General features: G+C 36.4%; 1 protein-coding gene across 3 annotated transcripts in view; it reads left to right on the top strand.

The window, feature by feature from the left end:
- Positions 1-11,940, top strand: part of MET (MET proto-oncogene, receptor tyrosine kinase) — a 114,650-nt gene that overhangs the window by 76,631 nt on the left and 26,079 nt on the right. For all 3 annotated transcript variants that reach the window (XM_070787800.1, XM_070787799.1, XM_019958725.2), the window contains exons 7-11: positions 199-301; positions 413-549; positions 1,203-1,364; positions 2,323-2,422; positions 5,745-5,963. In XM_070787800.1, the coding sequence (XP_070643901.1) occupies positions 199-301; positions 413-549; positions 1,203-1,364; positions 2,323-2,422; positions 5,745-5,963 (721 nt within the window). The remainder of the gene's footprint in view (positions 1-198; positions 302-412; positions 550-1,202; positions 1,365-2,322; positions 2,423-5,744; positions 5,964-11,940) is intronic.

Here is an 11,940-nt window from a genome sequence, read left to right as displayed (position 1 = left end):
AATAATACAAGACAGTCAATATAAAGTTTAGCATAATAGTACAGAAATAGAGCTATACAATTTTCAGTCTTGATGCTTACTTGGAAACTCTGCTTGCTATTTAGAGTAGTCAGCTCACTATTTGGAGATAATAACTCTTAATATAAAACACCAAGCCAGAAAATGCCTTTGGACTTATTTAAAACTTCGCTTTTTCAGGTTGAAATGCACAGTTGGTCCTGCAATGAATGAACATTTCAATATGTCCATAGTTATTTCAAACAGCCGTGGCTCAGTAGAGTATAGTGCGTTTTCCTATGTGGTAAGTCTGGGCATTCATTTTCTCATGAACTAGGATATTAAATTATTACTTAATCTACTTAGAGTTATAAAATTGACAGGTTATTTTATTTTGTTTTTATCTCTTATTCAGGATCCTATAATAACAAGTATTTCTCCAAATTATGGTCCAAAAACTGGTGGCACTTTACTTACATTAACTGGAAAGCACCTAAACAGTGGAAATTCAAGACACATTTCAATTGGTGGAAAAACATGTACTTTAAAAAGGTGTTGTAGTTTATCTTTTGTTTCATCAGTCAAGTTGGATTAATATTTGTACCTAACAAATCAAGAAAATATTGTTATTTTGTGGCAAAAAGACAAGAGGTTTATTATTTACTGTCCTAACCTTTAAAAACTTCTTCCTTCCCGAATCCCTCTACTCCTTTTTGCTGTTTTTCCTACCCTTCCCTTATGGTTTATTAATTCCACTTGTAAGTTTGTCTTCCCATCCACCTTCTTTATTGTTATACTTAGTATCCCACCTATGCTATAAGCTGTGAGGTTCTGTTAATTGACAATAAACATTTCCATCAAGATTTACAATTAGATCAGATCACTTTGGGGTGGTGAGAGCCATGAGGGAGACTAGGTTAGGAAGTACGTTTCTGCTTCTTAAGAGATGGGAAAGCTTAAATCAAGTACCAAAACTTTAAAAATTGCTTAAAATCCCAAATAGTTTTAAGTTGGATGGCTTGCCTACAACAAAGCTAAGTCTGGGATCTAGTCAAATGCAAACACCCCACATTAAAAAGAGCTTTTTTCCCCCTAGAAATTCCCATTTAGGTGCTATTGACTCATGTCCTTTTTGACTTATGGATATAATTCTAATATATGTGTGTCTTATTAATGAAGATCCATTTTCTTAATTTTTTGTTCAGTGTTTCACATAGTATTCTCGAATGTTATACCCCAGCCCAAAGTGCTCCAACTGAGTTTTCTGTTAAGTTGAAAATTGACTTAGCCAACCGAGAGGTGAACAGCTTCATTTACCGGGAAGACCCCATTGTCTATGAAATACATCCCACCAAATCTTTTATTAGGTAAGTAAAAGTTTCTGATGGGTATAAGAAAATAATGAACTTGAGGGTGATTGGCTGCCAAATAGTCAAAAGGAAGATAGTTTTATTTCTGGATTTGATACTATTGCATTTCTTTTGAAGGATACCTTTCCAATTCAGGCGTGAAAACTACAGTCAGGTTCTGAGTACAATTTGACTTTATCAATGCTAGTTCATGCCATTTTATCCTAATCTAAATAGATTTCGTTAAAACAATTTAACTGAACATCATAGTATTTAAGCACTTATATTATGTACATTTTAATTCTTTACTAACCTTAGTGCCTAAAAGTGGAATCACCTTTTTCTGTCCATTTTACAGTGTATTTTTCCTTACCTAATTTACACACAGCTTTTCCCTATACCAGTGTGTTAATCACTCAGTCCTGTCCGACTCTTTGTGATCCCGTGGACTATAGCTTGCCAGGGTTCCTCTGTCCATGGAATTTTCCAGGCAAGAATACTGGATTGGGTTGCCATTCCCTTCTCTGTGAGATATTCCTGACCCAGGGATCGAATCCAGGTCTCCCACATTGCAGGCAGATTCTTTACTGTCTGAGCCAATACCAGACTCCCTCCAAATCAGTATCTCATTGGACCCATTTCAGTCTGCCTTATTTCTGTTATTTCAATCAGTCTAGCAACAGTAGTTAAATTCATTTTTCTCTGTTTTTTTTTCAGACAGGAAAAAATATTTCTTTTGTGTGTTTGGTGAATAAAAAGAAATTCATTCCTTCAGCTTAGGAAATAATGAATTTTTTAAATATTTCCAGGTTAAATAAGTTATTTCCAAAGAAAATTTACCACTGAACTTTCATTTGACTTCAGTTGTGGCTGTAACTTGTAGTTACTACATGTGATTTAATTTCATTTCTCTCTTAAAATACTTGATAGAGAAAGAACCTCTCATAGCTATTTTTCTATTTTATTTTGCTCCCAGTGGTGGGAGTACAATAACAGGTGTTGGAAAAAACCTGAATTCAGTTAGTGTCCTAAGGATGGTAATAAATGTGCATGAAGCCGGAAGGAACTTTACAGTGGTAAGTCCTCTACGTGATAGTTGTGCTTAGAACTCTGCATCTCTGCCTCTACTGCCAGCTTTCAGGGTACCAGAGACATTTCAGTTTTGCCTTTAATGTCTGCTATTTGTCTTACTTGCATGTAGTCAATAGGATTTTTTTAATTCAACAACTAAAAATATCTAGTCTCAGGCTAACGTAAAACACACTCACACATAATGTTTAGACACAAATAATGATTATCAACTTGAGGCAGTGTTTTTTAAAAAACAGTCAGTACAAATGCAAACTACATCATCCCTGTCTTAGTCTGTTCAGGGTTCTATAACAAAAATACCATAGACTGAGTGGCTTACACAGCAAACATTTATTTTTTCTCACAGTTCTCAAGGTTGGGAAGTCCAAGACCAGGGTGCCAGCAGATCTGGCTTTCTGAGGAGGGCCCACTTCCTGGTTTGTAGCTGAGTATGTTCTCATTGTATCCTCACATGGAGGGGAAAGAAAGAGTAAGCAAGCTCTCTTGTGTCTCCTCTTATGAGGGTGTTAATTCCATCATGAGAACTTCACTCTCATGACCTACTTACCTCCCAAAGGCCCCATCTCCAAATACCATCATGTGAGGGATTAGAGTTCCAAATATGAATTTGAGGAGTATGCAAACATTCAAACCAAAACATTTCCCTATCCTCCTTTTTATAATGCCCCATAGAACATCAACCTTTTTGGTCTAATAAAACCCCTGGGTAAAGCCCTTAATCTTGCCAAAGCATCCATGTCTTCCTAAGTGGTACGGTGTTTTCTTTCATATCCCTTCTTAACCATGCCTCTTGTCCTTTTGTTAGCATGTTATCAAATAATGAAAAAGAACATTAAAATACTTATGTCCTAGAGTGGGTATGATGTGTAACACTTCTTCACCTTTTTTCTTTTATTTGCAAGGTCCATCAGAATTTATCTGAATTCCTTCTTAAATTGACCTATTTTGTGCTCTGACAGTTTTGGGTCACATTGAAGTGGCAGTTTTACTTCAGACTTTAGGAAGTTTGGAGTTATTTTGAAGATTATATATTTTGTTGTTTTTCTCTGATATAAAATACCCATAATCTAGTCAGACTTGTACACGCAACTTAGGAAAGTTCTAAGTGCCCCCTCTCAGGCAGGGTCTTGATTGGGGAGGTAATAGATTGAATTACAGCACTTCCTTTTAGATTCCCATCCAATATTTCTTGAAGGCTAAGGCCGCAGTGTGCTTTAATTACAAAAACCAATTTGGGGCTAAAAATGTCAAGCCAAATCACCAAACAATAAGGTCATCTCAAATAAGATTTTTCTTGACCTTCTCAATCAGCCACATTGCATCACCTCTAAAGAGTATTATTAGATTTTTATAATATTCCTGAGAGATTATACTCTAGGGAGTCCCCATATGAAGTAGAGAGCTTTGAAACCAATCCCTGCACATGGCCACAAACAAAGTTAGAATACCACCACTATTAATTTAAAGGACATCAGTTCTCCACAACCAGGCATAGCAATTTTTCATTAACCAATAAAAATAACAATAACCCCCTTTGGTGTTGGCATGCAACTTTTTAAAGTAGAAGTCTGAGAAATTATTAGTTTATCTAATTCACACTGAGGTTACATTATTAAAATCATGCCTAAGATTTCTTTCCTCTGCCTCACCAACATTATGATGACATGTGACATCGTTCATTCATTTGTAATATGTAGTTTTTAAAAACCTCCTAGGTGTGACAAAGAAGATTGAAACAACAGTAGAAGATTAGAATCTTATCTGTTTGCATATCTGGAAATGTAAATTTTGTTATTTTAGCCACAAAGATATTAAATAGAACAATGGATTCAATTTGGACAGGAATGAAAAATTCAGTGGGTCTATTTGACTATTGTTTGCAAAAAATCTCATAAAGAGACCCGTGTTCTTTCCATATTCCCTGATTCTTGTAGAATCTGAAGCTGACCATGATGAATTGAAGCCATTCATTATTTAACAGATGAAAACTCTTGGTCAGGTCTGATTTAGATTTACTGATCCAGCCAGAGTAAATTTCCAGTCTAACAAATTCAGATCATTTAAAATAAAAATATTGATCACCTTCTTAACAAAATGCATATTAATTTGTTAACATACATTATGCCCCAGAAGCCAGAAGTTTGTTAATTTTCAAATTTCTTGTTACATAGAAAATTATTGTAATAGCAGTAAAGTTGTTCATTTCCTTTTTTCAAGATCATAGGATAGCTTTTAGCATTGTAATATGAATTTGATACAAAACTAAGTAATATTTTATACATATTATGTCTGTATATCATTTTTCTTTATCTGCATATAGCACACATTTTTCAATAAAGAACAATTTTTTAATTATTTTTAAAAGAAAATATCAAATATCCAGTTTTGTTTGTGCTTTTTCTGTATATCCTGAGTATTTTTCTATTGTGGACATAAGTAATTGTTTTATCTCCAACTCTACTTGTCAAAGAAAAGGAAATCTAAGGGATGTTGTTGCTTGTTTGTCTTTTCCTTGGAGGGAAAAATGCAACCATTTAACCTTAAATGCATCACTTTGTGTTGCTGGTTTCGTCTAAGCACAATCAAGAGGAAACTACATTTTCCAAACTTCTATAAATCAGAATTACAAAGGGGAAAATTTTTAATGAAAGATGAAAGGACATGAAATAATGATAGCAGAACCTTTGTAAAATAGGATAGGAAAAATTTGACCAATGTAGAATACAGAGTGAACAAGAAACCACACAGCATGGGAGTCATGTGAATTTTAGAGCCAGTGGTCTAGGATTTATGTTCTTTACTTTGCTACTCAGAGCTTTGTGACCTGGTCTGATGATATCAGCTCAAAAAGCTCTAGCACCTACCTCATAGGATTATTGTGAGAATTAAATGACACCAGCCTTGTAAAATATTTTGCACAGAACCTGGCACTCAGTAATTGATAGCTTAAAACACACTAATAAGATGATCTTGCTACATAATTAATTACAGTGTGAACCATATGGTGCTTGGCAGTTGACAAAGCACTTTACCTTGTAGTATTCCACACGAGACAGCTTCAGATAGAATAGCTTACATCTTCCCAGCAAGTGAAGCTTTGTAGCTCCTTTAAGGCTGGATTGTTTAGATAATCTTACATCCGTCGTTTCCAGAAATGTGTTCTTCAATATTAGTGAGTTTTTAAATGGAGATTTTTTTTCATATAATGTATATTTTCAATTGATTGAAACAGTGAAATGTGAAAGTTGCTGTTGATGATGTCAAGCTGTGTTCTGTTTACAGTGAATAATTGGTGTCTTACTATAGGCATGTCAACATCGCTCTAATTCAGAGATAATCTGCTGTACAACTCCTTCAATAGAACAGCTGAACCTACAACTCCCCCTGAAAACCAAAGCCTTTTTCATGTTAGATGGGATCCATTCCAAATACTTTGATCTCATTTATGTACATAATCCTGTGTTTAAGCCTTTTGAAAAGCCAGTGATGATCTCAGTAGGCAATGAAAATGTACTGGAAATTAAGGTAAGAAATGCTTAAAATGCTCTCTTAAATCATCAACTTGCACTTAATTGACTTCATAGCTATGTGAATAAAATTGTTGTGCTTGGTCATTATCTTATATTACATTAGCTAATATCTAAGTTCTGAAAAGCAAATCTTTTGACATAGGACTAAAAGGTATGCATAATCATGGACTGCTTTTTAATGAAGCATTTAAAAATTCTTTCTTAATGTATATAATAAAGAGTAGTAAATGTAGGACACAAATCCTTTAAGTAAGTTGCCTGTGATTTATTCTTCTGCCGATGTTACTTACATATTTCCCTGGACACCTAAATGTGCTCATTACAACATAAAAGGTAAAAGTCATAAAAGTAAAGACATCAACTGTAATTCTGTACTTCCTTCTAATACTTGGAATTTTGCATTTGGGTGTGGTCACCTCTAAGCTGATTTATAAATGGAGCTGAATTTCCTCTACCTCAGGAATATATAAGCCTCTAAATATAATTTAATTGGACAATAACAAATCACCTTTTCTAAACCAGCCTGTTGCAAATAAAGAACACCAAAACCCCAGAGAGGTTACATGGTTTGACAAGTGATCAGATTGAGGCAGAACAAAGACTAGAATACAACTCTTTTATGTTGCTTCAGTCATTTTTACCTCAAATAGTAATAAAAGAGGCAATATGATCAAAACTTTAATTATCTATAGTCTCAGTCTCTAGAAACAGCAAAATATTTATATTTCAACATGATGTTTTAGACATGCAGTATTTTTCCCCAAGAGATAGCCTGAATGCAAATATGAGCAAACACAAAGTAATAGGGTAGTCCTTGTTTAGATGTAATATAAATTCCCATAGATCATCTCTATATAAGTAAGAGTATGTTTTTACTAAAATTGTTCTGCTTTTTCAACAAGACTTTGTCTACAGCCAAACCCATGTACACATTCACACTCATACAAGTTTACTAACCTCCCAATTGTGTTTTGCACAATAATTAAGCAAGCCCAGCATGAAATTAAATGGAAGCCTGCTTCAGTGAACAGCATGTTTACCATAGCAAAGTTCTTTCATCTGCTTCTTTAATTAGTTTTAGAAAGGGAAAAAGAGCTTTTATCACTTTTTTTTTCAATAAAATTAATCTAGTGTAACCTTTTGCTTTCAACAATTACTGTGTTTGCCATTTCAAAGATTCCATTTGGTTTTTCTTGATGAAAACAAAGGTTTATTTGCAAATACTTCTACACCCAGATAAATTCTATTTTTCTGTTCCTGTATCTGTCATGGAAGGATTAGAGAATAATGGTTCTTTATCTACCCTTTCTAATAGTCTTACAAGGAGGAGAAAAAGGAGTTTTCTATAAATTACATACCCATTATTCAATGTCCTACAAAATTGTTGGACCAAGAAAAATATGATTTGACATCATCCTCAGCCTTTAATGCTGTTCCCAACCTGGCCCAAGAGGTCTCTGGAAATAGACACAAGAGACTTTCTTTTCTTGTCTATATACAGAATGACTCTTTTCTCTAACAATGGTCTATCACCTGTCATGTCACAGAGTGGCAATCTGGGGAAAATAGGAACAGTTTAGGGGGACTATTTTGGGAGTGTCATGATTTAGTCATCTCCCATATTTTATGTATATGTAAGAGAAAATCTAAGCTATACGAGAATCTTTGTGTCACAGCAGTTTAACCCTTTATCAGTTTCTAAAGTTGACCATATTAAAACCTCTGCCTCTCTGAAATAAGGAACATAAAGCAAGAAAAGAGAAAAGGTCTCTTCTGGACAAACAGTAAACTGTTTTTAGCAAAAGAAAGGGTGCTATTTTATTTCATGTTGTTCATGTTCAATTACCATTCAAAACATGAATGTGAAATATATTTGTGTTCCATCAGTGAAAGCACCATGGAGAGAATTGTATTTAGAGTGAGATTTGCTTCTTTTTGCCAGGAAGAGTTTTGTGCTGCTTAAGCAGCCATGCATATAAGAATTATTTGGCTAAAAAGAGATTGTGATAGTTTCCAGCCCTAGTTGTGAGAATTGCCTTAGTCAGTATTTAGCCCAGTGATTACACCATGGCCAAGAGGGTCAGTCAAGTTTGGATCAAGAGAACATAATAGAGACTAAGTATCGGTCTTCCTCAGCATGAATCAGAAACTCCATAAGGTGTGTGGTAGTTTGTATCGAAGGCTTAGGCACCAGTGTGGACAGTGGTCATCAGAAATAAACATCTTTTTGGGAGTACACATGAAGGCACAGTGTTCATGTCAGCAACAGCTCACGTTTTTGTGAAATTTTAGTTAACACAGTACTTTGACAAATATTGTTTCATTAGAGATTCGTGTAGACATATGAGGTTGGGAGGTCAGTGATGATTATCCCCCTTTGCTGCTGCTGCTGCTAAGTCACTTCAGTAGTGTCCCCCTTTATAGATAAGTAAACAGAGATTTAGAAAGATTAGATAGTTTGTCTTGGGTCACGTAGGGAGCAAACAGTATAACTTGGGCTCACAATCAAATTTCTTGATTCCATATTTGGTCTTCTTTCTATGGCACCCCACTCCAGTACTCTTGCCTGGAAAATCCCATGGATGGAGGAGCCTGGTAGGTTGCGGTCCATGGGGTCGTTAAGAGTCGGACACGACTGAGCGACTTCACTTTCATGTTTCACTTTTATGCGTTAGAGAAGGAAATGGCAACCCACTCCAGTGTTCTTGCCTGGAGAATCCCAGGGACGGGGGAGCCTGGTGGGCTGCCGTCTACGGGGTCGCACAGAGTCGGACCACGACTGAAGTGACTTAGCAGCAGCAGCTACTACATTACAAAGCTTTGCATATTAACTTTCATTTAATGTATACCAAAATACCTTTTATAATAGGGAGATTTTCTATCATGTGGTATGTAGATGTCCATGCAATTCTTTAAGTAAAATAGCTCTAAACTCTTTACAAATACCTAAAAGTCAATTCTGATGAAAAGAAACCCGATATTTCCTAATTATCCTATTATATGACTTTTTATTCATATTTTGTGGAAACTAGAGAAACACAGTATTTAATGCTGGAACTAGAACTGCCTGACACTGCCCTGGGGCTATATCATATTCCAGAGCATATTGATATACATGGTAATAGAGATGCTTCAGAAATTCAGTTTGGAGAAGTTGATTAAAACATGAAAAGGAGCAGGAAGATCAGCTAAGTCAAGGAACAGGAACTTGGGCTATGATACTAGGAAGGAGCCTAAGAACAAAGCTCAGGTAGAGCTCACTCAGATGGAGGTCTGTGTCAGTGTCTTGGCATTAGAAGGATTTAGAAGGGAGAGTCGTTCGCTAAGTCCACTTCCTGCCCAGAGCCACCAGATTTTGTCTTCCTCCCACTTCTGGCTGATGTACCTGGAATTACAGGCCCAAAACCCATTCACAACCACTGTGAGGCCAGTTCTGTCTACAACAGGGTAGAAATGAAGGGCTCTTTTCTTAGAAGTCATTTGGCCCAGTGTCAAGACCTATTCTTATTGATGGGTTTCATAAGCTGACACTTAATCCTTGAACAATATAAGTTGAACTGCACAGGTCCAACTTACATGCAGGTTTTTTTCAATAAATACATACTACAGTCCTATGTGATCCAGCATTGAAAGAATCCATGGTTTCAGAACCTCAGATACAGAGGGCTGACTGTGAAATTATGTGTGGATTTTCAAATACACAGGGATCAGCACCCATAACCCCCATGTTATTCAGGGGTCAACTGTTTTTCTTTGTGCTATACACTTTAATATGCATTCTGAGGTAGGGGAAGCCATATTCCAGGGCTTATAGACAGCACCTGTGGTATCCTACTGACCCAAGTAGCCAGTGAAGAAGCCAGTTTGATTTTGGTTCCCCCAGTTTTTCTCAAATGACCTGGGAACTTTTCTCCCCAAATGCCTGTTAATGTCCGGTGCACTTAGTTTTGAAGCTTCCCATCAAGGTTCTTTGCCCTAATTCCCAAGCTGAGGAGGCTCATATTCTCTCGGTAAAGTGTAAATGTCCCTCTACCACCACCTCACTGATTTTTCTGCTGCCAGCCTCCCTGAACCATGGCTGAGTCCTACTGCCATCCCCCTACATGGCCTTAGCTGACTTGCCCAGATTCAATATTGTGACCACCTGGACCCGTGAAAACTTGTAAGATCCCTTGTGTAATGATATTATTTTTCAAGTCCTGCTTCTACTCCTATCTACTTTGTTCTTTAACCAGCTCAGACGTGGGTTCCCAGGCCTGAGTCCTAGGTAGAAACATGTCATACCTGGCCAGAGTTGCAGAGGAAAGGGCAAGAGACATACTAATATGACACATTAGGAGTAATAGTTTTTTGACTTTAAAAATGTATTCATTTTAACATTGCAGTGAGAAAAAGCAACTCTTACTCATCGTTATATTCTCAGTAACTAGCATTTTGTCTGACTCTTTGAGACCCTATGGACTGTAGCCCACCAGGCTCCTCTGTCCATGGGTTTCTCCAGGCGAGAATACTGGAATGGGTTGCCATTTCCTTCTCCAGGGGATCTTCCTGACCCAGGGATCAAACCCGCATCTCCTGCAGCCCCTGCAGTGCAGGCGGATTCTTTACCACAGGGCCACCGGGGAAGCCTAATTTTGTATCAAATGGAATTGATTTGCTTCAAGACCAAGTCTCTTCTTGAACCTTAGTTCTCAATGTGTAAAGCAGTAATGACAATAATCTCTACCTCAGGAAAGTGTCTTTACAGGATAAAATGAGATAATTACAACTCTAGATTGCTCTATATATGTAAGGGATTGAAGACCAGAAATCTCCTTTTATATTGCTTTATTTAAAAACCTATTGGACTTCCCTGGTGTTCCAGTGGCTAAGACTTTACATTCCCAGCAGAAGGCCTAGGTTCAATCCCTGATCAGGGAACTAGATCCCATGTGCTACCACTGAAGAGTTTGAATGCCACAACTAAAGATGTCGCATGCCAGAACTAAGACTGGCACAGCCAAATAAATAAATAAAAACAAAAAAACCTTATATATAATGACTGAAAGGTCAACTAATCCAACTTTGTTCTACTATTTATATTATACTATTTAATAATAGTTAATATTAAATAATAAAAAGTAAATAAAATTTCTAAACATATACATTTTTTTCCATAGCTTGATAAAGCTATGTTTTTTTTAAATGACAAAAACTAGCCTATACCTTCTTTTTTTCCTCCTGATTCAATCCGCTCTGTTATATAGTAGTGGACTTCCAGTATCACATTTTCTATATCTTGGATTGTAGACTTTTAAAATAATCACTATGCATACAAAGCTGATAGTAATTTCTAACATAAGAAACTAATCATTGTGCATTTCTTAGGAGGCACAAATGAGAAAGTTTTGTTGTTCAGCTTTGTCATCTGTTTTTGTTTTGGAGATGCTTTTATGCAACATCCTAGGCAACCCTGAGCCTAAAGGAGTACTGGAAATGTAGATGCAGTATGTTCATCCCTTCCCCCAGCCTTCATCATTATCTAAGCTGGCAAGACACGTTTTAGTCATTCCCTCATAAATCAAGCCCTCCAGCTCTTTAATCTCTTTCCTTTGTCATTTCCTGAATTCCCTCCAATATGTGGTCCAGGGCTGTCCTCCTCAGTCCTAACCAACAAGTTGTCATTTGAAGCCGCAAGGTGACCTGTTAGATTTATGTGCTTCTGCATGGACTTGCCCTGTGTGGCTGACCTGGTTCAATGGAGCACGCATACTGCCTCTGGAAGTATCGTAAGGATAGAGTTTGTCTATATCAATTTTTTTTTAAACTTCAAATTCATGTTAGAAAGAAGAATTTTCTTCTAACTTCTTTTCCCAGGATATCTTACCTAGCACTCTATCGAGATCTATATGAGGCAATGTAAGACTAGTTTGTCAGGTATTAAAGATCTTGTAAAATAAAGTGGAAAACAAGGTAGCAGTACTATAGTTGTT

The sequence above is a fragment of the Bos indicus genome, chromosome 4 (assembly GCF_029378745.1).
Source record: "Bos indicus isolate NIAB-ARS_2022 breed Sahiwal x Tharparkar chromosome 4, NIAB-ARS_B.indTharparkar_mat_pri_1.0, whole genome shotgun sequence".
Classification (NCBI taxonomy): domain Eukaryota; kingdom Metazoa; phylum Chordata; class Mammalia; order Artiodactyla; family Bovidae; genus Bos; species Bos indicus.
Note: the sequence above shows the minus strand (reverse complement) of the source record. Positions and strands in the feature narration are given on the sequence as shown.